The sequence below is a fragment of the Diplotaxodon limnothrissa genome, linkage group LG7 (genome assembly GCF_057381915.1).
Source record: "Diplotaxodon limnothrissa isolate DT_005_m linkage group LG7, D_limnothrissa_male_GT1.1, whole genome shotgun sequence".
Taxonomy (NCBI): domain Eukaryota; kingdom Metazoa; phylum Chordata; class Actinopteri; order Cichliformes; family Cichlidae; genus Diplotaxodon; species Diplotaxodon limnothrissa.
Genome location: NC_140602.1, coordinates 4,263,131 through 4,287,241, shown reverse-complemented (window position 1 = coordinate 4,287,241; position 24,111 = coordinate 4,263,131). Strand labels below are relative to the sequence as shown.

The 24,111-nt window shown below is 40.1% G+C and overlaps 4 protein-coding genes across 7 annotated transcripts in view; 3 read left to right on the top strand and 1 right to left on the bottom strand.

The window, feature by feature from the left end:
- The first annotated feature begins 715 nt into the window (after positions 1-715).
- LOC146627588 (protein C19orf12 homolog) lies at positions 716-2,729 on the top strand. Its single transcript, XM_085357224.1, has 3 exons — positions 716-807; positions 1,898-2,058; positions 2,216-2,729. The coding sequence occupies exons 2-3, from the start codon at positions 1,899-1,901 to the stop codon at positions 2,479-2,481; spliced, it is 426 nt and encodes a 141-aa protein (XP_085213350.1). The 5' UTR covers positions 716-807; position 1,898; the 3' UTR covers positions 2,482-2,729.
- Positions 2,730-3,737: 1,008 nt separating this feature from the next.
- On the bottom strand, positions 3,738-6,153 carry LOC146627587 (cytochrome b-c1 complex subunit Rieske, mitochondrial-like). Its single transcript, XM_085357222.1, has 2 exons — positions 5,961-6,153; positions 3,738-4,512 (listed from the first exon to the last, which is right to left on the bottom strand). Exons 1-2 carry the CDS (start codon positions 6,070-6,072, stop codon positions 3,902-3,904), a joined length of 723 nt encoding a protein of 240 aa, XP_085213348.1. The 5' UTR covers positions 6,073-6,153; the 3' UTR covers positions 3,738-3,901.
- A 264-nt stretch (positions 6,154-6,417) lies between these two features.
- On the top strand, positions 6,418-9,969 carry rxylt1 (ribitol xylosyltransferase 1). Its single transcript, XM_085357221.1, has 6 exons — positions 6,418-6,616; positions 6,733-6,915; positions 7,080-7,182; positions 7,300-7,614; positions 7,716-7,886; positions 8,996-9,969. Exons 1-6 carry the CDS (start codon positions 6,469-6,471, stop codon positions 9,396-9,398), a joined length of 1,323 nt encoding a protein of 440 aa, XP_085213347.1. The 5' UTR covers positions 6,418-6,468; the 3' UTR covers positions 9,399-9,969.
- Positions 9,970-10,767: 798 nt separating this feature from the next.
- Positions 10,768-24,111, top strand: part of srgap1a (SLIT-ROBO Rho GTPase activating protein 1a) — a 78,552-nt gene continuing 65,208 nt past the window's right edge. For all 4 annotated transcript variants that reach the window (XM_085359019.1, XM_085359018.1, XM_085359022.1 and 1 more), the window contains exon 1: positions 10,768-11,279. In XM_085359019.1, the coding sequence (XP_085215145.1) occupies positions 11,216-11,279 (64 nt within the window). In that variant the 5' untranslated portion in view covers positions 10,768-11,215. The remainder of the gene's footprint in view (positions 11,280-24,111) is intronic.

Genomic DNA, 24,111 nt, shown 5'->3' with positions numbered 1-24,111 from the left:
AGGCACTATTTAACTGGCAGCAGGTGCAAACCTCCCCATGTTCACCTTCCCGATGCTGCACGAAAATTTACATATAATATTTAAACACACATCACATAAAAGCCTATAAAAGTATTAGAAGTAACGACCGAATCAAACACGGCAGTTGAATGAGTTTGATTTAATATGATAACAACAATATGATTTATCCCCAAGCTCCCAGCCTTCCTGTGTGGCAGGAATTAAATAGTCTGTTTTTGTTGCTTTTAATTGCTGTTGGAAATATGAGAAACACCAGTTATAAACAATGTGTACACAAGCTATAAAAAAAAAAAGAACGGCTAATAATTCAGAGTTTATCCTTTAAAGCACAGTGAACACAGATTATTTGGCCTGAAAATCAAAGACTATTTTCAACTGTCCAATGATATTTTAACGTATTTAAGTTAAGAATACGTTATAATGGCTTGATGCCATATATGCTATATTTATAAACTCACACGCTGTTAAAATGTACAATTTGTAAGAAAAATATAACAATACTAATTTAGGCTAGTCTAAAAATATTATACATTGCTGAAACTTGTATTGGAATTTAGGCTCAACACTCTATTTTAATTCGGCTAAATGTGGTTTACACGTTTGTAGTTTTTGGACTTGAATGCAACTTCCCAGCGCATTCCCATCAGGCATTGCGGCAAGAGTCATACAGCAAGCTTCATATATCATAAGGCGCATGCGGAGCCCGGCCGAGCTCAGCAAATAATGAGAATGACATAGTAAAAACAGGACCAGTAAATGTCGATAAGGATTTGAATAGACAGCAAGGTATGTGCCAAGCGTTTACTGTGGATGGTGAAGCAGCTATGGCTTTAATTTGAATTGACAGAGTTTTGCAGAAATGACAGAGCTGCGCAGTCTGTTATGAAGCTTTTGATTGCTTGATCGCCTTAACAATACGAAAGCATGCGGGAAGAATATTCATAATGTTAATTGTTTGTTTTTTTCAAAAACTGTTTTTAGTAAAGGTCGCCAAATTCAGCATCAGTTGAAGTGAGATAAGGGCTCACGGTGATTAAATTGCGGCTGTGTGGATAGATAATACTATCAGTTTAACTTGCATTAAGCCAGAAGTCTCATAACACAAGAACACTCACCAAAATGTATTAATTATCAACAGCCCAAATAGTCCGTTTGAGTTGTTAATGACTTTATTATTCCTAAACTTCAATGTGTAATTATGGTTTATTTAACCATTTATTGTGACGAGAGTCTGAATTTAACTGTAATTAAAATCACTCTGTATATAATTATACAAATCAGCGCGTACAATAACTGACAGTAAAAAATTTTTGATTTTAGTAAAAGTGTCAGACTCTTATTAACAGTGAAATAAAAATGATGGGTTCACGAGTCAATCTGAGGGCGCATGCTCGGTAAAAGTATGACCGTTTACGTCAGCATACCTATCTGGAGTGTACACAAAGGCAAAGCATTTTAAAAACAAAGACCTTTGTGACCTAGCTTTTCGAGATACCGGTCATTGATTTTTTTTAACCTATTTATATCACTTCTACTCATTGTCTCATATTTACCTTTAACTTTGTTCTGTTTTATTTTTAAGCTTAATGTTATTTTTTCATTGAGAACTGATTTAATTACGTCTGAAGTTTCTTATTTTAGCTTTTTAAAATGTTAAATGTTTTATTGTTAAAGTTTAGCAAGTAATGTGTGGAATTTAAGATGAGCGTACCCAATCTTGTGAAACTGAAAGTATTTAATAAATTATGAGGGAACAATTCTAAATAAAAACACAATTTCAAATCCTTTCAACTTTTATGGGCCTGTGTTGCTGAAATGTTGAACAAAAATGTCTAAATTGTGCAATTGTTTTATGAATCGCAAATCTAATCCACAGGATGTCTCCACGAATCGATGATGTTATGAAGCTGTGTTGTGAGTTGTCCACCAATCAGCAAGTTAAGACCACAGTAAAAGGTTCTGGGAAAGGAGCAGCAGCAGCTGGGGCGCTGGCCTTTGCTGGAGGATTGGTTGGAGGTCCTCTTGGCATAGCTGTAGGTGAGTGGAACAATGCAACAGTTCCTCTATCTTTAGGAACCATTTCTAATCATATAGATTCATCATAAATGCTGATGTATTGGAATTAAGCTGTTTATTTTGGAGTGATCAGCATTATTGGTTTATCTCAAAAGTTTGAAATTTTGATCTTCTGTAGGAGGGGCTGCTGGAGGCCTTCTGGGCTGCTGGCTGACCAGTGGTCAATTCAAACCACTTCCACAGATCATAATGGAGCTCAGCCCTCAGGAAAAGCAGAAGCTTTATGAGAATCTCATGGAAATCCTGGGAGACATTGAGTGGACTGATTTGGCTCAGCTGATTGCTCTAGTCATGGGCAATGCAACTCTGAAGCAGCAGCTTACGGCTGCTCTTCTTGGATACATCACAAAGGAGCTCCAGGCAGAAGTGCACTATGTTGATTAGTCACTTTCAATATTGTGACACAGAAGCCTAAATGCAGAGGAGGATGTTCTCTGATGAGTGTGAACTACTTTTTGACACTTAAAAGACTCCTAATTAAATTCTGTATGATATAAATGTTACATATGTTGATGAAAACAGCTGGATGGCTGGGTAATTTATTTTGATAAGTGCAATTATTACTTATTTATTGTACCATTTATTCTGTCTTTAACTGCACCGATCATCAAGTCTGGCTTTAAGTCATAGTGAATTTTAGGTTTGATGGAGTTGTGATGTTGTCCAGTCTACTATCTTATTTACATAAGAAGGATTGTGAACTAAGCCAAAATTCTGCTGTGTAATATAAAGATTTGATATAATTACATCAATTACCAGCCTTTTTACATTTTAGCAGATTTGCCAGCAACTGTATACAGCATATTGTACACTTTGAATAAAAAATAAAACCAGTGTGGACTTGGCATTTGGCATAGCAGTCTTTATTCCTTGGCATTGAATCCATCTGGGCATTAACATTGTAGATCTGTCTTTTATTAAACTTAGTACTAACACACTTAAGCTAGCGTGCTGGGGTTGGCATAGGATTCTAGTCATCTGAAGGTCTGTGATTTTATCCTGACTCATCCAGTCTGTATGTTGAGGGATCTTTGGGCAAGATACTGAACCCTAAGCTTCTCTTAGTGCATCCAGAGCATTTGTGAGAGTGTGTGCGTGCTTATTATTCACGTGAAAGTGCCCAAAGGCATAAGACACATAGACTATAGAATGTGTGAATATGTGCATATAGCATGTGGAGTAGTGGTTCAAAAAAGATGTCCATTTAACGTCCATTTTATTTTGATTCTGCTCTATTTTATAGACATATCTTCTCCATTAACCCTTTATCAGCGTGAATGAAGAATCGCCTTTAAGAAAGTCTCTCCAGACATCGTTAATAAGAGATTTGGCTGTCAGATAATTAAATGTATGTACAGGTTAAAATTCACACTAATGAATCAAGTTATTTTTTAAGCATATGTATTTTTAAATATAGTTTTATGCACCTGTTGTGGGTGTTTTGGTTCTGTATTTTACATGGTTTCATTCCTGCTTTAGTCATTTCTGATAAAAACTTTCTTCTGGTCTATTTGTCTTTGCTTTTCTACTGTTGTGTCACTGGCCCAATAATAAAGTGGTGAAAAATTGTTTGTGTAAGTAGATTAAGTTCTTTTTAAGATTCAGTATTAATGTGTAATTGATTTATGATATCAACATAATGAACTGAAAAAATAACCCAGTTAAAATTGAAAATAATTTTTCATGATTTCAATAATAGAGTTGGATATAATATTCTTTATTAGTAAATACACAACCCCAATTCTCTCAGGGAGCCATCAGAAAATACATATTACAGAGAGGAACCGAGGCAAAGCTCCTGTATTTATCCCACCACCACCGTTTCATCATCTGGGAATTCATAGTAGGGAACCTCTAGGTTAAGGGGAGCGGGTCCCTTCCGGATTCTTCCTGAAGCATCATAGTGAGAGCCATGGCAGGGACAGTAGTAGCCTCCGTACTCTCCGGCATTAGCAATGGGCACACAACCCAGATGGGTGCACACACCAAGAACGATGACCCACTTGGGGTTGGTCACTCTATCCTTGTCATGCTCGGGATCACGCAGCTCTGCAAGATTCACTGCCTGCTCTGTGGCGATTTCCTTCTCTGTACGGTGACGGACAAACAAGGGTTTTCCTCTCCACTTGAAGGTCATGTTTTTGCCTTCTGGGATATCGCTCAGCTTGACCTCTATCTTGGATAAGGCCAGGACATCAGCAGATGCGCTCATGGAGGAGATGAACTGGGTGACGACTGTCTTGGCTGCATAAACTCCCACCACAGTGGTAGCGCCAGTGAACAAGTAAGAGAATGCCCTTCTTGCCTCACTGCTCTCTTGGGAGGACTTGTTGGGGTCCATAACCTCAGGCCGACGGTAGTCTGAAAAGTCTGGAATCTTGATGTCTGTGTGTGCAAGGCGGACTCCTCCAGGAGCTGAAGCGACAAATACGTTTCAAAGACACAGGCAGGAGATAAATAAACAGATAGTAAACTATACAACATCTCACAAAATAATCATTTTCTGTCAAAAACTCAACAACTCAGAAAAGTGTTGTTTAATTTGAGGCTTAATTCATATTTGACTGTAATGACAATAACTTCTGGTGCATTCAAATGACCCTAAAAACTGAATGACTTTGGTTTGGCAAAAATAAATCTTTAAATTTCTACTTTTTGAGCTCATGCTGTAAATTCCACACGTCCTAATTTTGCAGCCATTTGGTACTTTGAGACTAACCTACCTACTGTAATTCTTTATATGGTTGTTCTTAAAGATCCCTAAAAGTGAAACCATCCCTTAGTTTTGCCTTCAAAGACTCAGCATGCTGGTGGACTGGCAATGTTGCACTGAGCACTTCTTCATCACTTCAGTCTTACAGTCTGTGTTTTATGCCGTCTCCTTGTGTTCTCCTTTTTTGTAGTGGGTAGTTGTTGCTCACTGAGCCTGGTTCTTCCATTTTCTTAATGTTACATTGAGTTGTTGTTTTTTTTTTTTTGCCTAAATGCTTTACATACTGATTGTTGTCTCATGTCTCATTGTTGGGGTTTTCACTTTAATATTGTAGGGTCTGCTCCTTTCAATATGAATGCATGCAATACATATAAAATGGAAGTGAAATGAAAAAGGAATTTCAAATTAGGTCAACTGATACACAGGTATAAAAAAAAAGTGGTGACACTAAAAATGTAAGCCTCATGTTCATAATGCACATAATATTCTAAACAATTGTAAATTCTTGAAGCTATGATAACATTCTAGTGAAAATCTGACATGGTGAAAGGCCAAACAGGAAAAAAAAAATCAATTACTGTGACTCTACAGCTGCTTGAAACATTTATTTAGAATTATATGATAATCTGATAATTATACAACATCAGGTTGTTCGGTCTTTCTAGAATAAATAATAGAAATCTAGGCTGACATCTTCATATTTTGACAAAACAACGAAAATAAACACATTTTGCTACAAAACCGAGGCACCAATGTTCATATTTATCAAATTGGAAACTGTGCAAATATGAGGCTTAAAAAAATGTCTTTTATGTAACCACCTCCATGCAAATGGAATTCTTTAAATATATATTATATTTCTTTAGATCCTTCTATTGTCATCTTTCCTTATTCCACTACGCTGTTATTCGGGTCCTATTTGTCAGTCAGGTCAAAGATTGCCCATTACCCTTCCAACGTCCTGCTAGCCATCGCAAGTTGTTTACGATTAGTTTTCAAGAAGCCTCCGAAAATAGGTTTCACATTTTACAGCATTAAGATGTTATAGAATAATTAAGACGCCGGTACTGCGTTTTTTTTATCCTTTTATCCTCATGCGGCTCATTAGCAACCCCGGCTAACATTAATAACGCTCGTCACTGGGCCTTACCAGCAACAACGGCCACTTCTTTGGCTCCCGGAGACATCAAAGTTTTTAGTGCATGCTTTGTTGTCTGGAGAAACGGGGGGAAAGCCCCGGGACGAGCAGTTATGGACATCATTTTCGCCCAAGATAAGATTTCTCAACCCCACAGTTGGGGACACGACCTTGCGTGTACAATCTCCGGTACGTAACTTGTGTGTATCACTCTAATCTTCTGTACCGGAAACTGTCTCCGAACTCTTTTTAAAGTTCCGCATTAACCTAACTGTCTTTCTTTTTCTCCTCTACAAAAAAAAATCGTTATTAAATATTGTCTGACTTCTTCAACTTAATGTCGGTTTTAACACGTTACGATAATTTGACCCTAAAGCCTACAAACTAAACACAAATGTTTTAGTACAGGCATTTTTCTCCGTCAGCTAAATCCAAGGGTCCTTGTGATGTAAACAAGGGTCCTTGCAACAGAAACGGAGCTACATACACCATGGTAACCTGACAAAAAAAGGGGAGAACAATGAAAATACCAAAAAGAAAGCTGTTCCTTCTCCTTATTTTTGCATATGTAGCGTTTTCACTCTATGCTGCGTATAATGTTTTCTTCAGCACCAAAGTACTATCCCGCGTTCACAGGGTGGTGAAGAAAGAGACGGGAGCACAATCGGGTAATTTCACGGAGCAGGAGGGCCGCCTAAAAACAGGAGCCGATAATTAAAAATTATATTTATTTAATTTCGCGTGGAAAGAAAATTGAATAGATAACGGTGTGTTGGGTTTGTAGGTGGTGTAAGGGATGGCGGTGCTCCATACGTTGCTGATGAGTGGAATCCGTGGGAGGATGAACAGGTGGAGTACAACTCTGCTTTGAACAAAAAGAGAGAGGCCTTCAAACAGTACCTGGGTAAAATTGACAAGAACAAACCCAAAAGATACAAGGTCCAGATATGGGGGAAAGCTGCAATAGGTAGGTCATGATCTAATGTGTCACAGCCTGAAAGGAGGTTTTGATGTCATCTAAAAATGGAAAGAATTTGCTCTGTGGCAAGATATTATGGTTTTACATATATTTTATCTCATACCTGGAGGCCTACAGAATAACCGTCATTCGTCTATCTATTTTCTTTACAGGGCTTTACCTTTGGGAACATGTTTTAGAGGGCCCCCTCAACCCCACTGACAAGGTAGCACAATGGAGAGAGGGGGAGCTGCAGTCAGGGAAGATTGATTTCAGGTAACAGATCAGAGATAGAAAGTTTAAAAGCACAAACATATAGTTTGCACTTGAGCCTTAATTACATATTTACTGAAAAAAATGTGACCCCATCCTAGTAAATCACTCTGTCTCTAGTTTCTACACAGGTCCTGCAGTGGTGCAGGGTCATGTGCCTCTGGACATGAATAGTCTGGTTTTGGTTCTCAATGGCCGCGAAAAGCAAAAAGTCACTTACTCCACACGGTGGCTGGAGCACGTCCAAACTCTGGTTCAGTCCAATACAGTGTCTCACGTTGCTGTGGTTCTGCTGGGCAATGAGCACTGCAACAACAACTGGATCAGCCCACATCTGAAGAGAAATGGTGGCTTTGTGGACCTCCTGTTTGTAGTGTATGATAGCCCCTGGGTCAATGACAAGGATGTCTTTCAGTGGCCTCTTGGTGTTGCTACGTATGTCCTCGCTTATTGTCTAATTTGTGTGTATGTGTCATGTTTCCTCTTTGAATTAGTAACGCTGTCTAATATAATGCCACGATTTTGTCTCTGTACAGATACAGACAGTTTCCAATGATCAGGCCTAATGCCCAGTTAATTACCTCCAACCGGCCATACCTCTGCAATTTCTTAGGAACTGTTTACAAAAATTCTTCCAGAGAAACACTCATGCATATTCTGACACAGTCTGGCCTGGAAAAGGATTGCATCACCACTGGGAGGGAAAAGTAAGTCACTATTTATTACCTGTTTCATTGCCTTATCTGAAAGAATAAAATCTTTTAGTTTTTTTATTGGCTGGATTATTTTTACTTTGGCTGACTGTGCTATAACACAGCTATAACAAGAGGACAAAAAGTTGAGATATTTAGAATAGTATAAAGAACATCTTGCCACTAAGGCCGTCCTAGTGTATCTTTGTGAAACTATTAATGTCTACAGTAAGCTTCATGGTCAAGCGGTTTCAAATTATTAGTCTTGCATAGTGAAATCCAAAACTTATTTAAGTTTTAGGGAACCAAACAACTTTGGTTAAAATTAGACATCACAGAGGCCTAAGCTTTTAATCCACATGTGGGCAAAATATAGGGCAAATCAACTGAATCTGACCAAAATCTCCTTAAAGAAAAAGAAAAATGAATAAGAAAGAGGATTATGCTAAGGAATGTCAAGGAGAATAACTGCAATAAGTCTTCACTGCCATTTAAGTCCATTTCAGTGCAGTGCGGTTCATCAGTAATCTACGCAGTAGCGAAGATCAAACAACTGGCAAGATAAATGCTAATTTAAGGGCTGATAAAGAATTTAATTGTTAATTTTTAATGTTAGCAATATTTATGTTATGATTGATTTATTCAGTGTGTACCCCTACAGATAATTCATCTAAGCCATTCGTCTAAGAAAATCCCATTGCTGGTTTAAATCTTTTAATATCAAGAAAAACTGATGTGCTAAATCATTGAACGCTGCCACATCAACACAAACACTTGTTCCCTGGTTTTACTGTGAACAGCTAAGGCTTTCAGATACATTTTTAAATAAAGAAAGTAAATAATAAAATTAAGCCTTTAAGATAATCAAGCCCTAATTATATAGGCATAGATAATTATGACACGTGCTCAGTTTTCCACTTATATTTAGGTTATGGCAATTTTGTACCAAGAAACACTTCATTTAAGTTTACTTTTCTGACTTGTTTAATAATAAATGGAGCTGAGGTGAGACAGCTTTGAGTTCTAAATGTAAATTACATGGAACAATATTATAGTATATTTCTGTGTTTATAGGGGTAGCTTAAACTGTTGACTGAAATATCTCCCCTTCTTACCTGCCACAGGTGGCTCCCTCAGGAGACAGCAGACAGTCTGAGACGCTATCAGACAGCTCTGGCCCAAAGCGAGCTCACTCTCTGCCCAGTTGGGATCAACACAGAGTCTTACCGCATCTACGAGGCCTGCTCTTATGGCTCCGTGCCCGTGGTGGAAGATGTGATGACACCTGGGAGCTGTGCAGCAGGGCCCAGCTCCCCGCTACGACTCCTAAAAGCTGCAGGGGCGCCCTTCATCTTCATCAGCGACTGGAAGGAGCTCCCAGCCATCTTGCAGAGGGAGAGAGGGATGACACAGGAGCAGAGGGTGGACAGGAGGAGGAGGCTGCTGGAGTGGTATTCCAGCTTTCGTCAGCAGATGAAGGAAAGGTTCACCGAGGTCATCGAAGAGACCTTCTTCAAAAACGGCTGACTGTGGTGCTTCTAAATATCAACGGGGTGGTTGACAGTTAAAACTGATTTTATTTATTTTATGGTTTGTGGAGAAATGTGATGTACTACTGACATAGTGAAAGTGGTGATGTTCTTTTCAATATTCTGGCGCAGGTTATTAAAAAAATAATTTATGTGTGTAGTAAAGTTGTAAAGCTGCCATTACTAGTCAGAAAGGGGCCTCGTGATATTTAAGTATATTCATCATCTAAATGTTTACAACTGTGGAATGTACAGGAATTTAGAGATAGAGGATTATGAACTGCCTTTGCATTTTAAAAAAACAACCCTTAATTTACTTTAAGTATGTTTTATGTGTTTTTAAGTAATTCTTATTGTGATTTTTAGGAAACACTAAATAATATGTGTAGAAGAGATTGCAATGTGTTTGCACCATTTTTAACACCCTGATATCCTTTTGAAATCTTTTCTCTTTGTGAGCTGCTTGCAAATGGATGTGGTTGGGATGAAATGTTTTGCTTTGTGGTAAAAAAAAAAAAAATCAGCTGTTTTATATTTATTTCAGTTCTGTGCTGCATGTGTGTGGGGATTTCTTTTTCTTTTTTTTTTTAAAGACAGTGCAGTAAAATAAAATGGAGCATTGTCCTGAACAGAAATGTGAGGTTGTGCTTTCATTGTGCCTGCAGATGGCGCTGTGGACCAGTTAAATGTCAGTGGATGCGATGATCTCCAGTGAAATGTAATGCAGACGCTTTTTTAAGTTGATAAAAAAAATTTATATGTGGGGAAACTTACTTTTCACATAAGCTAATAAACACGAAACATGCCGTAAAACTAAGGAGAAACTTCTGGATGTCTACCAAACTAGTGTATTTGAGATGTATAGGACACAGATCGATATTAGCTAAGAATATATTGATGCGTGGTTACCAGGAATTATGGGGTTTCTCGCTGTATTTCAGCTAGAGCTGTGCACAGGTGTGCGGCCACACGTTTAGTCTACCCTGTAGAGCACTCAATGTCTGTAAATAATAAAAAAAAAACCTAAAAATGTCGTTTTATTTTGATTTAGAAAGAAAATATTGAATGAAAAACTAATATAATGTGACGTCTATTTCAAGTTACGTATAAGTAGTTTGTCCCTAATAAGGACAAAAAGCCTTCAGGTTTGGCAGCAGGAGTGTCCGTCAGGGCGCGGATGTCCACTACTGTGGAGATCCCTCCCTCCCTGTCCTTCCTACCTCCAGCTGCTGCGTGCTGCAGTCGGCTTGCCTGCCCTGTCTGCCTTTTCGCCTGCTGGGAGTTGAGTTGTAGGGTCGGGGGTGGGGGGCGAGAAAGCGTTGAGGGAGAGCGAGCATAGGGGGGGGGACGTGTGGATCTCAAACTGGAAACCACCACCAAAGCGGCGCAGACTCTTAATCATTCAAGCCGACTTCCAAGCCCTTCGGACATGCTGTTGACACTACTTCTGCCAGAAGGACCCTAAACTTGCGCGATTGTTTTTTCTTCTTCTTCTGTGGTTTCAGCAGCGCTGTCGCGCTGTGCCGACTGCTCGGATAGTTGAGAGGATTCATTGGTTGGAGCAGGATTGCGCATTGGCCCAGCCGTGTATCCGCCGCGTATCCTGAGGGAAGAAGAACAATGAAGCGATAAACATTTCCTCCTTTTTCCAAGTCCCGCTGCAGACTTAAAAAAATCTCGGTGCTTCTTCCCCTGGCTTTCATTTTTCTCGTGTTGTTTGGGATGCGTCGGTAGCTGTAGGATCCCGCTTGTTGACAGTTTTTTTTTCTTTATACAAGAAGTTTACAACAAGTTTCGGACATAGGAAGACGGAAAATGTCCACACCGAGGTTCAAAAAGGATAAAGAAATTATCACGGACTACGAGAGTCAAGTCAAAGGTAAGGGGAGGGTTAAATGTTTCTCTGGGAAATGCGCTTGTAAGAGCTGCTGGGAGAACCGAGAAAGGACTAATTGGGACCAGGCTGGTTCATCACTACCTGCATGAGTCATAGCTAGTGATGGTGGTCACTGGCTATGACTTGTGGTGAGGTGGATTAAGAAAGAAAGTTGGTGTAAATGACCCCCTTTTGGTCAAGTCAAACGAGGACATGTCTTTCCAAGAGGTCCAGCCTTCATATAACTTGGATATCTGTAAAATGACTTGGAGGGCTGCCACAGCTCAATAATATTTGTGCCAGCAGGACAAAGTTAGGGATGTAGTCAGCAAAATAAATCATTAGTCACATTTCAGGAAGGGTTTTTAGTCTTGCATAGTTTTGCATGTGAAAACCACTGAGAACGCTCAATAGACTGACACTGGTTCAAAGAAGCGATCACTATCTTTCACATGGCTTCAGGCCTGTAGCCTTTAAAAATAAATAAAATAAAATCTGTTATTTTAAGGCTGTATGTCCACACATTGTCCTTAACAACCGAGATGCTTGTAATTATTCCCACTTGGCCTGTTGCATTTTTAGTCACGCTTGTGTGTTATAACTACCTGTTACTGTTGAGATTTTTTCTTGAACTCTAGCTGGTGTGGGACTTTTGTCGTTAAGCCATTGTTCCCATAATATCACAGCAAGGTTATGCAACTGGAGAGGTGAGAAAGGACAAGTTCAGGCATCACAGATACACACAAATTAACTTTGAGTGAACTGCTCAGGGGCACTTAAGAAGTAGTGGATGGTTAGTATTCTATGCCAATTTGTTTCCCACTTAATGCCACACACACTTTAAAACTTAAAACTGCTCAGTGACTAGATTAAGGTATGTGATTTAAAGGTGTGCTTCACTGATGTCGCCCCTAACTTATCTTGTCTCCTTCAAGTCCCCCGTTGGCTTATTCCCAGACAGAAAAGGCAGTTGCTGCTCCAGGGTAACCATGGGGATTTGGTCCCCAGCCTACCAGCTCTGTTCCTCAGTGCTATTAATTTGCAGAAATGCCACCTATTCACCTCCCATAGCCAGCCTTAACTGCTGAGAAAAGAGGAGAGGTTAGTGGTGGTTGGTGGGGCTTTAAGAAGGGTATAGAGAAGTGTTGGTTGAGGAATTACAAGATTGCATGAAAGCAAGCTATCATTTGCCAAGGGTTGTTCAGAACCCCATCCCCCTGCACCCCCCTGTAAGGATGACTAAGGGCTTTCAGCCAGTAATAGAAGATGATGCACAGTCATAAACGATGTCAAACAAGACATGACTTGGCCTCCCAGTTGTCTCGAGGAAGTTGGTGTGTTAATAAAAAGCACCTGATGCTGAGAATAGCTGCTGCTTGACAGCACCAGAAGAGCCTCAGTAAATCAAAGTTTAAGTGTATTGTTTTGTTGAATCTAATTCTGAGGCTAATGCTCTGAAGCTTGTCGTGCATTGTAAATATCCTCTAGGTAGGATATTTTTCTTCGGGGGAGTTAACATCACAGGCGGTGCACAGCTATTTGCATAAAGTACTGTTCTGGTTCTTTTTGCATTGTAAATAACCCGTGGGTATTCCATCTGAGGGATGCATTATTTGTTATCTTTCAAATGTATGTTCCAAAAACGACTGATTGAATTTATCTTTAACTATAATTAACCACAGGTAAACACTGTATTTCTTATCAATACTGTGTCGTCTGTTAAACAGAAAAAGAGGAATCTTTATTAGATCGGTGTTCGCCTGCAAAGGAAGACTTGTTTTGTTTTTTTTGGGGTGGGGGGGTAGCTGCTGGGCTCATTGGGATATGAGTAAGTAGTACAGGAAGAAAATGCTTTGTAGTGTAGTAGCACGGTTTCTGCATTCAGAAGAGCAGCTCCTGATTCAGCGATTGTAAAGCCTTTTATATGTTAAGGGTGGTAATGAGTGGGGTTTAATCTGCAATGACCGGTGACAGCCAGAGGCAGAATCTGGTGAACAGACATTGATTACTTTAGAAGTAGAACAACAAGCATCCTAAAAAACATCAACAACTGGAGCCAACACTCTGATGTTTTGGCCAATATTCTCCCCGTCTCACAGCTTTTAAAAAGTACAGAATTTTCACAATATTTTGACAGAGATCTGGAAGCCAGTTTTGCTGCATCTTACATAAGCACACTGATCTGTAGCCTCAAACCCTCTGCCTTGATTTTGACAGGAGACTTGCATCGTTACACCAACAATTCATGCTTCTTCCTTTTTTTTCCCTGCGACTCATCATTTTCATATTTGTGCTCAGCATGCTTGTGCTTAGTGGGATTGCTATTCAAGTCAGTAAATGTGATGTATTTAAAGTAGCTTTCCACGGTGACTAGGGCTGCCACAAACGATTATTTTGATAGTCGACTAGTCACCAATTATTTTTGCGATTAGTCGACTAATCAGATCCATTGGACGTAAAACGTACAGCTTATTGCACCAGCAGCATCTGCTCTTATATAACTAGCATTAGCTTACAGCTTTAAGTGTTTAAGGTATGTGCTAACTAAAAATAAAGAAAAGATGATAGTTTATTAAATTTTAATGAAATTTGCAGATTGTTTCGGTGAAGTTTAATAAACTCCTTGCTATCTAAAATATAACAGGACACTGGAGTAAATTCTGGAGCATCTCACACTTCTGATAATCAGCTGTCTGCTTGACGTTTATTCAGCTGTGTAAAAACTATAACTTTAATCTCAGCCAAACCGATTTACTCAGGAACAAATAAAATACTAAAAAAGCCAAACAATAACATTTTTAAGTTATCTAAGTGACTCATATATCATGTTTAACCTGAGTAGTGAAAGACGGCGGTGGGTTTGAAAACGATTTGCCGGGAGTCCGGTGTTCTCACAGCTCTAGTGACCTTGCCCCCGGCTAGCTATCGAGCTAGTGGGTAACAGACGTCTCCGAAAACGTCGGAGCGCTTTTGAAAATATGCGGTGTCTTGATAAACTGAGCAGATATTTGAGGTTTCCACAGCTACATTCTCGCCTAAAAATATGTTAAACGTGTATTTTGTGACCCAGAAAGAATAATAAGAGTAACATTAAAACTAACTAGCTGCCGCCATTGTTGGAAACTGAGCAGGGCCGCGCTATGAATTCTGGGACACAGCTTCTTCTTCGGGGTTTAACGGCAGCTGGCATCGTTGTACATGCAGTGCTGCCATCTTCTGTTTCAGTCCGTTATTACACTCTTAAATCCTGCTACTCATTCCTGCATCTTTTGGGATCTTACAAAGCTTCAAACGACGCGTCGACTATTAAATCAGTCGTCGACGATTTTGATAGTCGACGTAATCGTGACTAGTCGACTAATCGTGGCAGCCCTAACGGTGACTGTCTGAACGCTTTCCTACAAAGTCTTACACTACTGTTCCCTGGCCTGGTTTGTCATTCAGCTAACATTCGTTTCATAAGTCCCGTCCAATAGGCTTTTTTAACCTCCTACGAGAAATGTAAAGCAAGTCATTTTGGCAATTGAAGGCAGTTATCATTTTATTGACAATGCTTTGTTGCATGGGGATTTAATTCTTTATAACTGCTAAGAATTGGCATCTACATCAAGACTCGGCTTGATCTGGGAAAACAAAAACATTAAGGAGATTGGGTTAAGACAGTGGAGTTTGTTTGTGCCTTATAACGTGCATCAGTTGCAGTCAATTAAAGTAATTGTAAACCAGCAAGTGAAAGCTTTGGGTACATTGCAATTCTCTGTGTGCCTCTGTTTCTGTGGACTGGTGGAACGGGGCAACACTGTCTGCAATGTTGTGGGTGAAATGTCGGTTTGATGTCAGGCTCTAGCTTGCTGTTTGTGTCCTGGGGGTTGTGACTCAGATGGCAGAACCCGTTAAAACCTCTGACAGGGGTCCTCTCCTGGATCATTATAAAGGCTGACCCTTGACCTGACTTCACTGCTCTTTGAAATCAGAGCTCTGCCCCTTTGCATACAAAGAGAATGGTCCCTCCATGTTTGTACGCAGGGGGATTAAAGGAAGGAAACTGCTGGGAGGTTGTATGGTGGTAATTACTTTTCAAATAGCTAAGAGTTGTCTTGTGGTTAAAAGTGTGATTAGTTAATTTACTTCACTATCAGCACAAATTACGTCTCTTCAAATGCATGGGGGTGTGCTTGTGGATCATCATGCATTGCATGTGATGTTCATGTGACGTCAGGTTATCATGTGGACGGATTTTTGCTTTAACTCTGCCTGCTACCAAGCTTTAGCATGGAGAGTAGTCTATAGAGGCTGTCTTTATTTATTTAGAATAGTCTAGAAGAAGTACTGTGAGATATAAAACACTGGGAAGTTTTCACAATACTTCAGAAAGTAATCTGTTTAGACAAAATCAGTTTGAAGAGGGATTTCACAAAGAACCCGAAAATAGCCATTAGCCAATTTTACATCCTTGGGTACATAATTTCATGTTTCTGGTATTCCAGTTATTAATGTCAGTATCATAAATATTGAATTTGTAACATTAGAAGTTTGTTACATTTGATCTAGTCGCTGATAGATTGACGGACTGTTTGTTGGTTGTTTCATACTTTGGGTTAATCCAGATAGAGCAGCTGTCTGAGCAGACTCCTATTTCCCAGTGTCACCTTTGCCTCCTCCTTCAGTAAATATTATCAGATGTGAGTTTGAAGGTGTGAATGGCTCTGAAGCCAGCTGTCAGTATAACATGACCCTTTTTGCAACGGTCAGATTTTTTTTTTTTTTCCCATTAACACCAACCTGTAGTTACACCACCAAGCCTCTAATTTCAGCTCAGCTTTCTTCTACATTGCTTTTTGCCAACAGCCAATCAGTTCACACAAAGAGCCATTTTACTAACAGTATTGCACTTCCCACAACAGTTAAGTTGTAACCAATACCGCGGTGTACATTGGTGGATGTGTGATGCTCCATCTTGGCAGAGTGTTGATGGAGTTTAAAGGCTGCAAGACTAACGTAATTCTAACCCCTCCTGGATCACTTCTCCACAGTATCACACATCCGTTCACACACTTATCATCAATTTTTAACCCCCCCCCCCCCCCCCCCCCCCCCCCTCCAAACTTCTATAACTGTGGGTGTTTGTAATGGGCTCACATGCAGTGGTATGGCACTGGGTGTTGTCTTTGTGCATGGGTGTGTGTTTGCATGGCTGGGTGAATTGTTATTGACAGCACCATCTGTGGCCATTCACCCTTTTTGTAGTTTTAATAAACTCTGCTGAGCACAAGCAAAGCTTCACATTCCCTGCTGCTCGTTATTGTCACCACAAAGGCTACCGGGACCTTACTGCAGCCCCCCACGCTGACCATCAACAAGGAAAAAAAAGAGCCAAACCTGCCCCCATTCATGTCACTATATTCCCCAAACCAAACAAACATGTTGCCTGGTGTATTGTCTTCAGATCCAGTTAATTCAGTTTCTTCCCAGAAATGTACCCTACTGCAGTGTGACCGAATAAATTGAAAGTAAAGTTTTGGACTAAATGGTTGGCTTTTGTTCCTCTTTTTTTCTTCTTTCAACTACTATTTTCCTTCTCTCTGGTGATGTTGGCGCAAAAAGAAGAATCCATGTAAGTGCCTAGTAATGAGCTGGATGAGATCCAGTGTGTTGCTGCACTGGATTAGCTAATATGAGGTGCAGGGTATAAATGGAACAAGACCGTGCTTGAAGAAAGTAAAACCGGAATTAAAAGCGAAAGTTTAAAGTAAAAAGGAGGTTTTGTTGGGGATTTGCAGAGATTTTGGTTACTCTCTGGACAACCTTAATTTCTTTGAACCATGGCTGAGGCCCAACAGATGGACAGACAGGAAGGCAGATAGACACAGTTTGACTACCAGGCCATGCTGCTGTCTGCCACCCAGTAGGCCTGGATTAGGGGTAAGAAGATTGGGGGAAGGGAGAGGACAGTATGAGGCCAGGGCAGGAATAAGTGAAGGCGGAGGTCACAGGCTCTGACTTGGGTGACTTGTGTTCATCCGATTCATCTGCGGCTCTAAGCCGTTTATGTGGTTAGCGGTGGTGAAAGCTTTTTAAGATGAGTGCAAACATTCTATAAGTGAAGTCTCTCGTTAGTCCTTGTTCTGGGTTCCCTTAAACAATGTGACATCTGCCACTTTGGTTGCTTTTTTTCCGCCTGTGTCAGTGGTTTGGCTGACCATGACCAGGGAAGCTGAAGCTTCTTTGCTGAGGTAGTTTATTCATCAGCCACAAAGAGGGTACTGTACTAAAAAAAAAAACCTCTTTGTGATTGTTTTGGTTGCTAGCAAATTACAGTGGTCAACTGTTTACATCGATAACATCGACTTGTCTGCAAATATTTGTCATTTATTTACTCTCTAAGCTGTAGTAAAGCTTAAAGTGACACACAAACCAGAAATGTAGAAGTGTAAGTTATGCCTTGCTGCTGCAGTCAAAACGGTTCAAAATGTGCAACTTCTATCTTGAAGGCAAACATTTTCCATTTACAGTTTGAATCACACTTTTCTATGTTTGACTACTGCTTGGTGAATAATTTGCAGATGACTCTGCATCTTCCAAGCAAACTAATTTGGCAACTGTGCCAATCTGCTACTAACCAAAACGGTTGCAAGGAGGTTTTCAGTGCAGTAACGCATGCCTCTTGGCAATCAGTTTCACACTAGAGGCTGCCAGCAATCACTTGCCAACCAGTTGCAGAATACACACTTTTCCTTGTGACTGGTGGTTACCAGATGGTCACTGACTGGTCTCTAGAGCTGTGTGGGGGAAAAGTTTCTCCTTTTAAGAAAGAGAAACTGAAAATATTCTACTTTTTTCTGGTCTTTTGCACAAACAGAATGTTTACGTAATATTTTGGCTTAATTAAAGCCTAAACCAAAGTGTATATTTTTATCAGTCTATTATTAACAACTGTGCTCACTTCTACTGATCTTGAGCCTTCGTTTGTGCCTGTTTACTTTTCACCTCTGATTGCCTTTAGTTGGCAGCCTTCCCAGCATTCTTGAAATAATGGAATTCAAAACAATCAAATGTATGACAAGACTGACAAATAATATTTTGCTGGCAAGTCGAGCCTTGTTGGTGTTCATCAAATAGTTACCCATATTCCCAGCACCTGACAAAGATGATTACGCTAGTGATTTGGTGTATTGAAGAAATGTATTTTCTTTTATAATTTCCGCTATATGCTCAAGTGAAATATTTGTATTTGAACGTGTGCATACTTAAAGACGTGTAATATCCTTGAACTCAACAATTCAACTTCTTTGCTGGTTTTGCACACCATCTGGAATGTGTTCTTGCATAACACTGACTTGGTCAGGCAGTCCATGCGTAATCTGGAAGAAAAAAATGCATTCAAATTGTATAACATTTCCCTACTTCTTAAAATTTTTACAAATTAACAGGCTTTGTGATACTTGACAACATGAAATTGCAAAGGTGAAGAAAGCACCTCTTAATAATCTCAAATAAAGAGTTTCTTTGGGTCTGATAAATGCTGGTGCATGAAATGTATTTTGCATCAAGTATGAAACTTTGTTTCCAAGACAATTTCTTACTTCACAATCTGCCATAAACTGTCTTTCCCATCTAGCCTTAACGCTGGTGAACAAGCTTAATGTAGTGATCCTGTGGCTCCTCCTTGCCCCCCCCCCCCCACCCCACCCCCCTTTTTTTCTTTGTTCTATTTTGACCTCATGACCTGAGGAAAGAGAGCTTTTAGCCTGCCGCCCTCCTGATCTATAGCCAGAGACCACCCCTTGAGGCACAACTACCATGTTGGGCTGCTGCCCTGAGGAGATTTCGGGGGTGGGGTTATAAAATCTAGTCAGAAAGATGTCAACAAAATGACTAATCTTTTTTGTGTGTGTAGGTCTGATTGACCATAGGTTAAAGACAAGAAGTCACCCATGTCTTTCATCTAAAAATATAATTGAGTACTGCTGTTGCGGACACCACAAAGTCTGTATTAATGTAGGGAGGAACTGGAGAGTTTTCCACGGTCTCAGCTTATCAGCCTTGCAATAAACGATCATTGTGGGTTTGCAGGAGGAGGAGGCACGAACTGAGTGTACAGCAGCCGGGGCTAGTGTTCGAGGAGCCTCAGGCTGGGCTTATGAGCTCTAGTCTGAACTCTGCTCCACCCTCCCTTGGGATGGAAACTGGAGCAAAAACTGTGGTTCCAGCCACAGATATGTGGGGTGCTTGGAGAGGAAAAAAAAAAGCGCCATTTAGGGATAAAGGTCTGTCAGCCATGTTCCTCCCCTCCTCTTGGAGTCCTACTTCCAGCAGTCACATGTGGAGAGAGTCCCACTTAGTCCTCTTTGAGCTGTTGTTATATCCCTTCTCACTCTGTTTCTAAGCCTGAAAGAGAGTTTCTCCCGAGATAACTAGTACTGAACGGTTAAATAAACCTAAGGGAAAAGATAACGCTGTGTATTTATAGTTCTGTTTTATCATTACAATCATCATGGAAAATGTAACTTTTCCTGAAAACTCTCCTTGCTTCTATGCAACACTGTCCAGCTGTTTATTGTGGTTATTATCGAATAGATGAAATGGCCAATATTTGTGCTTGCTTGTGGTTTAAAGTTAGATGAAAGTTAATTGTAGCACGTTTACTACTCCCTCACCGATTTATCCTAAAAGTTCATAATTGATATGTTTGGAGCATGCTTCTTCATGGTATTCTGTTTCCGTCGGTCTGTCCGTTTTGCTGTTTGTCCTCACTGACCCTCGGTTGGAAGCCTTCTCGCCAGGACAGCTTTGCCCTTTAGTCAGCAAACTGCTGACCTTTGATCTTTGACCTGAATTCCAAAATCTAAGCTCTCGCACTTCTGTTCACTTGGTTGGTTGTGTCTTTTGTGTAAATATCATGGCTTGCAGACTAGGGCTGAACGATTATGGAAAATAATCTAATTGCGATTTTTTTTGCCCCAATATTGCGATTGCGATGCGATATGCGATTATTTTTTAAGGTCTTTGTCTTCTGTATTATTAAACAAAGACAAGCAATACATCATATAGTATGGCCAATACTATATTACATTAATTTTAAACTGTTCTTTCCTGGAAGACAGACCTCTGTTATGATGACATGAGGTGATGCATGAATTGATGACTGACATTTTTATTTAACTTCTTCAATCACAACAGTATATTTGAACATACACAATAGTTTATTTTTAGCTTACAAACATCTGAGCATAAAGTGCTGACAAGGAACCCTGGTGTAAACATTAAAATGAAAGTCAGTACAATGTGCAGATTGCAGAAATATACATAAACAAAATCAGTGGCTTTACCACACTCAGTTTTTCAACATCTGTGAACTACTAGACAGTCATTCAATTAAAAAATAATATTAAATAAATAAAACTAATAAATAAAAAATACACACATCTTACTGATCTCTGCAGTCAGTAACATTACACATAAAGTGCAAACATAATAGCAATTGTATAAACACACACACAAACACACCTTTAAAGTTTAAAGGTGTGAAATTGGACGGTCTAGCCTTCTGATTAGCTAATCAGAACTAGCCTTCTGAATCAGAAGGCTAGTTCTGATTAGCTAATCAGAACTAGCCTTCTGAATCAGAAGGCTAGTTCTGATTAGCGTCACCGCTGTCTCGGTGGAGTTTAATAAACTCGGCCGTCTGCTTCTTGCTATCTAAAATATAACCAGACACTGGTGTAAATTCTCGACTGTCTCATACTTCTGTTTAATAAGTTTTCTGTTTGACGTTTAGTCAGCTGTGTGAAAACCAAGGAGGAACCCACCCGGGGGATTAATAAAGTTTTATTTTATCTAATCTAATAACTTTAATCTCAGCCAAACCGATTTACTCACGAACAAACAAAACACTGAAAAAAGCCCAACAATAACATTTTTAGGTTGTCTAAGTGACTTATATATTACGTTTAACCCGAGCAGCGAAACTCCGCGGTGATCTGAAAATGATGTGCCGGGAGTTGTGCCGTTCTCGGCCGCATCAGTAATCCTCGAGCTCCCGGCTAGCTGTCGAGCTGGTGGGTAGCAGACGCCTCTGAAAACGTCGAAGCACTTTTGCAAATATGGGATATCTTGATAAACCGAGCAGATATTTGATGTTTACACAACTACTTTCTCGCCTGAAAATATGTTAAAAGTTTATTTTGTGACCCAGAAAGATTAGTATGAGTAATTTTAAAACTTAGTAGCGGCCGCCATTGCTGGAAACTGGAGTTTGGCTGGGCCGCGCTATGAATTCTGGGATATGGTAGTAATTTGGACAGCCTTATAATCGCAGTATAATCGCAGCCTTTGCGGTTAGAAAATTGCACTTGATCATGTCGCGATATTATCGCAAATGCGATATATCGTTCAGCCCTATTGCAGACAGTCAGAAGATTAATGGACGACTTTTAAGTCAAAGTTGTCTTTTTGTGCAACTTAACTGCTCAGTTACTGGCAAGAGACAAACCAGTTCTTACAGCTGAAATTAGTAATCGGTAAAAAAATTTCATCATATTTTTCCAAGAAAAATAACGTTTAAGATTTAAAATCAGTAACTAAACAAGGAACTCAATTGCCCACTGCTTCTAAAATTAAATGGCAAAAGGCATTTAGATTAACTGGCACTTTAATACATTTTTTTGCAGTTGACAGATTTCAAGATTTGTTGTCTGAATGAAGCTGTGAACTTTTCCTCTTGACCAGTCTACTGCATATAGTCTTACAAATTTTACCCCTAGATTCACTAAATTCAGGGTTAATGTAAATTAGTACAGACAGTTTTGTTTTCTTCTTTTTTGTGGCAGAAACCTTAACAGTGTCCTCATTTACTGTGGTTGAAATGCAGGTAAAATTCCAAAGTACCTTAGAACAGCGGTCCCCAACCTTTTTTGCGCCACGGACCGGTTTATGCCCGACAATATGCCCGGCCTTTAAGGTGTCGCGGATAAATACAACAAAATGAAACTAGTACCGGTACCGAAAAAAGGAAGATTTATTCATAACACACGTGAAAAGACCCAGGAAAACCGAGTTAACGATAAAAACGATAACAAAATAACGCTAAAACCGATAAAAACCCTGAAAACCATACATTTCACACCCGAGCCTCAACTCTCGTGGCCCGGTACCAAACGACTCGCGGACCGGTACCGGTCCGAGGCCCGGGGGTTGGTGACCGCTGCCTTAAAAGGTTTGTAAGCCAGTAGAAATTTCTGGTATGAGCTACTAAGCCTTGAGTTAAACTATACTCGAGTCCAATGAAGATATTCAGATCTCATTTCTAATTGTATTAATGTCTGTATGAGAAAAAAAACATAATAAAAAAGATGCAGAACTGCTTTATTTTCTGGTGGATTTTTTTTTTGTAAGTTAGGGTGAAGTGCAGCATATTGCAAGAAGTCTCTGCGGAGTCTGACATCCCATTTTATTACAGTTTAATAGGAATGGAGTGAGCTGCGAAGAAAGTTCTGGTTTTTGTTTTTTATGCTTTCTGTTTTGTTTTGGGGTTTGTTTGTTTTTAGATCGGTCTGGTCTCTCCTGATGTGCCCTATTTCTCTCAATCCAAAGTGGAGCATGATACCAACCATCATGAAGAAAATAGTCCACAAAACTTTTTTTTTTAATCTCCTTAATTATAGATGGTGATCTGCTCTTAGGATGACAGAATCTGCCACCAGTATAGCTGGGGAATAAGATTGTTCAGAAAAAAAATTAAAATGTAAACGTGTGTGTGTGTGTGTGTGTGTGTGTGTGTGTGTGTGTGTACACTTGCGCAGTCAGCTTTCCAGCAGGCGCACAAGCACTGTGGACATGCCTCATATATCTTACTTTTTAATCAGGCAGTGTGGAGGAAGCTCCCGTCTACCCTTGGGTCCTGTGATTTGTCCTGGTTAATGATGTGTCAGAGGGACGTGATACATAGTAACCTGGCTGGTTGTGTGGCACATGCACGATGGTGCTATGGTCACTTGCAGAAAAATAGGGTGGCCTTCATGTCCTGAGCCTTCGGGGGGGACAGAGAAAGAAATGGCTAGTTTTGCTTGCCTTACAGTAAAAAGACAAAGGGCAGTGAAAACTGATCTGTCTGTTCTTTTATTCTTTCGCCCCCTTTTGTCCTTTGCTGTCACACTCTTAACAGCTGCCCCACATTCTCCGATCTTTCTTGTGCTAATCCAAAAGCCCTGGGTGGATCCTGTTGGGGTTGCCTTCTGCATGCAAAACTGGCATTTGATTTCATCTGTCCGGTCTTGACAAGTTTGTTTTCCACATAGGTACCATGGCAAAGGGTTTAACGAGATATTCTGATGGACATTTATTCTGTTCAAGATGTGTCATCTCAGCCCCTGAGAACAAGACTGAGAGCCTGCTCTCAGTCAAGCGTGGGTACTTTAAAAAACGGAGAGAGGATTGGCAGTTAAAGCCTCCCTGAGGGTAGGTCTGAGGAGATAACAGAACGTAACTCTCTGTCACTTCCTCCATATTGGCTTCCACTATAATTATCTGGAAATGAGGTCTTTGTGAAGCCTCCTCGCTCTTTTGTTTTCGCTCTGTGTGCGTTCACGTTGGAGCTGATAGTGTTAGCCTGTCTTAGCCTCTGGTGCCCTGCGAAGTGTGGGTTGGGACCATTGTGGACTTTTCGTTCTTCACAGATTTGCTTTCACCACCAGATGCCTTGTGAGAAATCAATCCCTGCTGCTCGTGACTGGGACTGTGACAAGGGGAGTGATTGGGCCTCGGGCTACAGTGAGATCGCTCTGTCTGAAACCTGAGTGAGGGCCAAGATAAGGGTGTGATTTGAGCTACAGCAAGT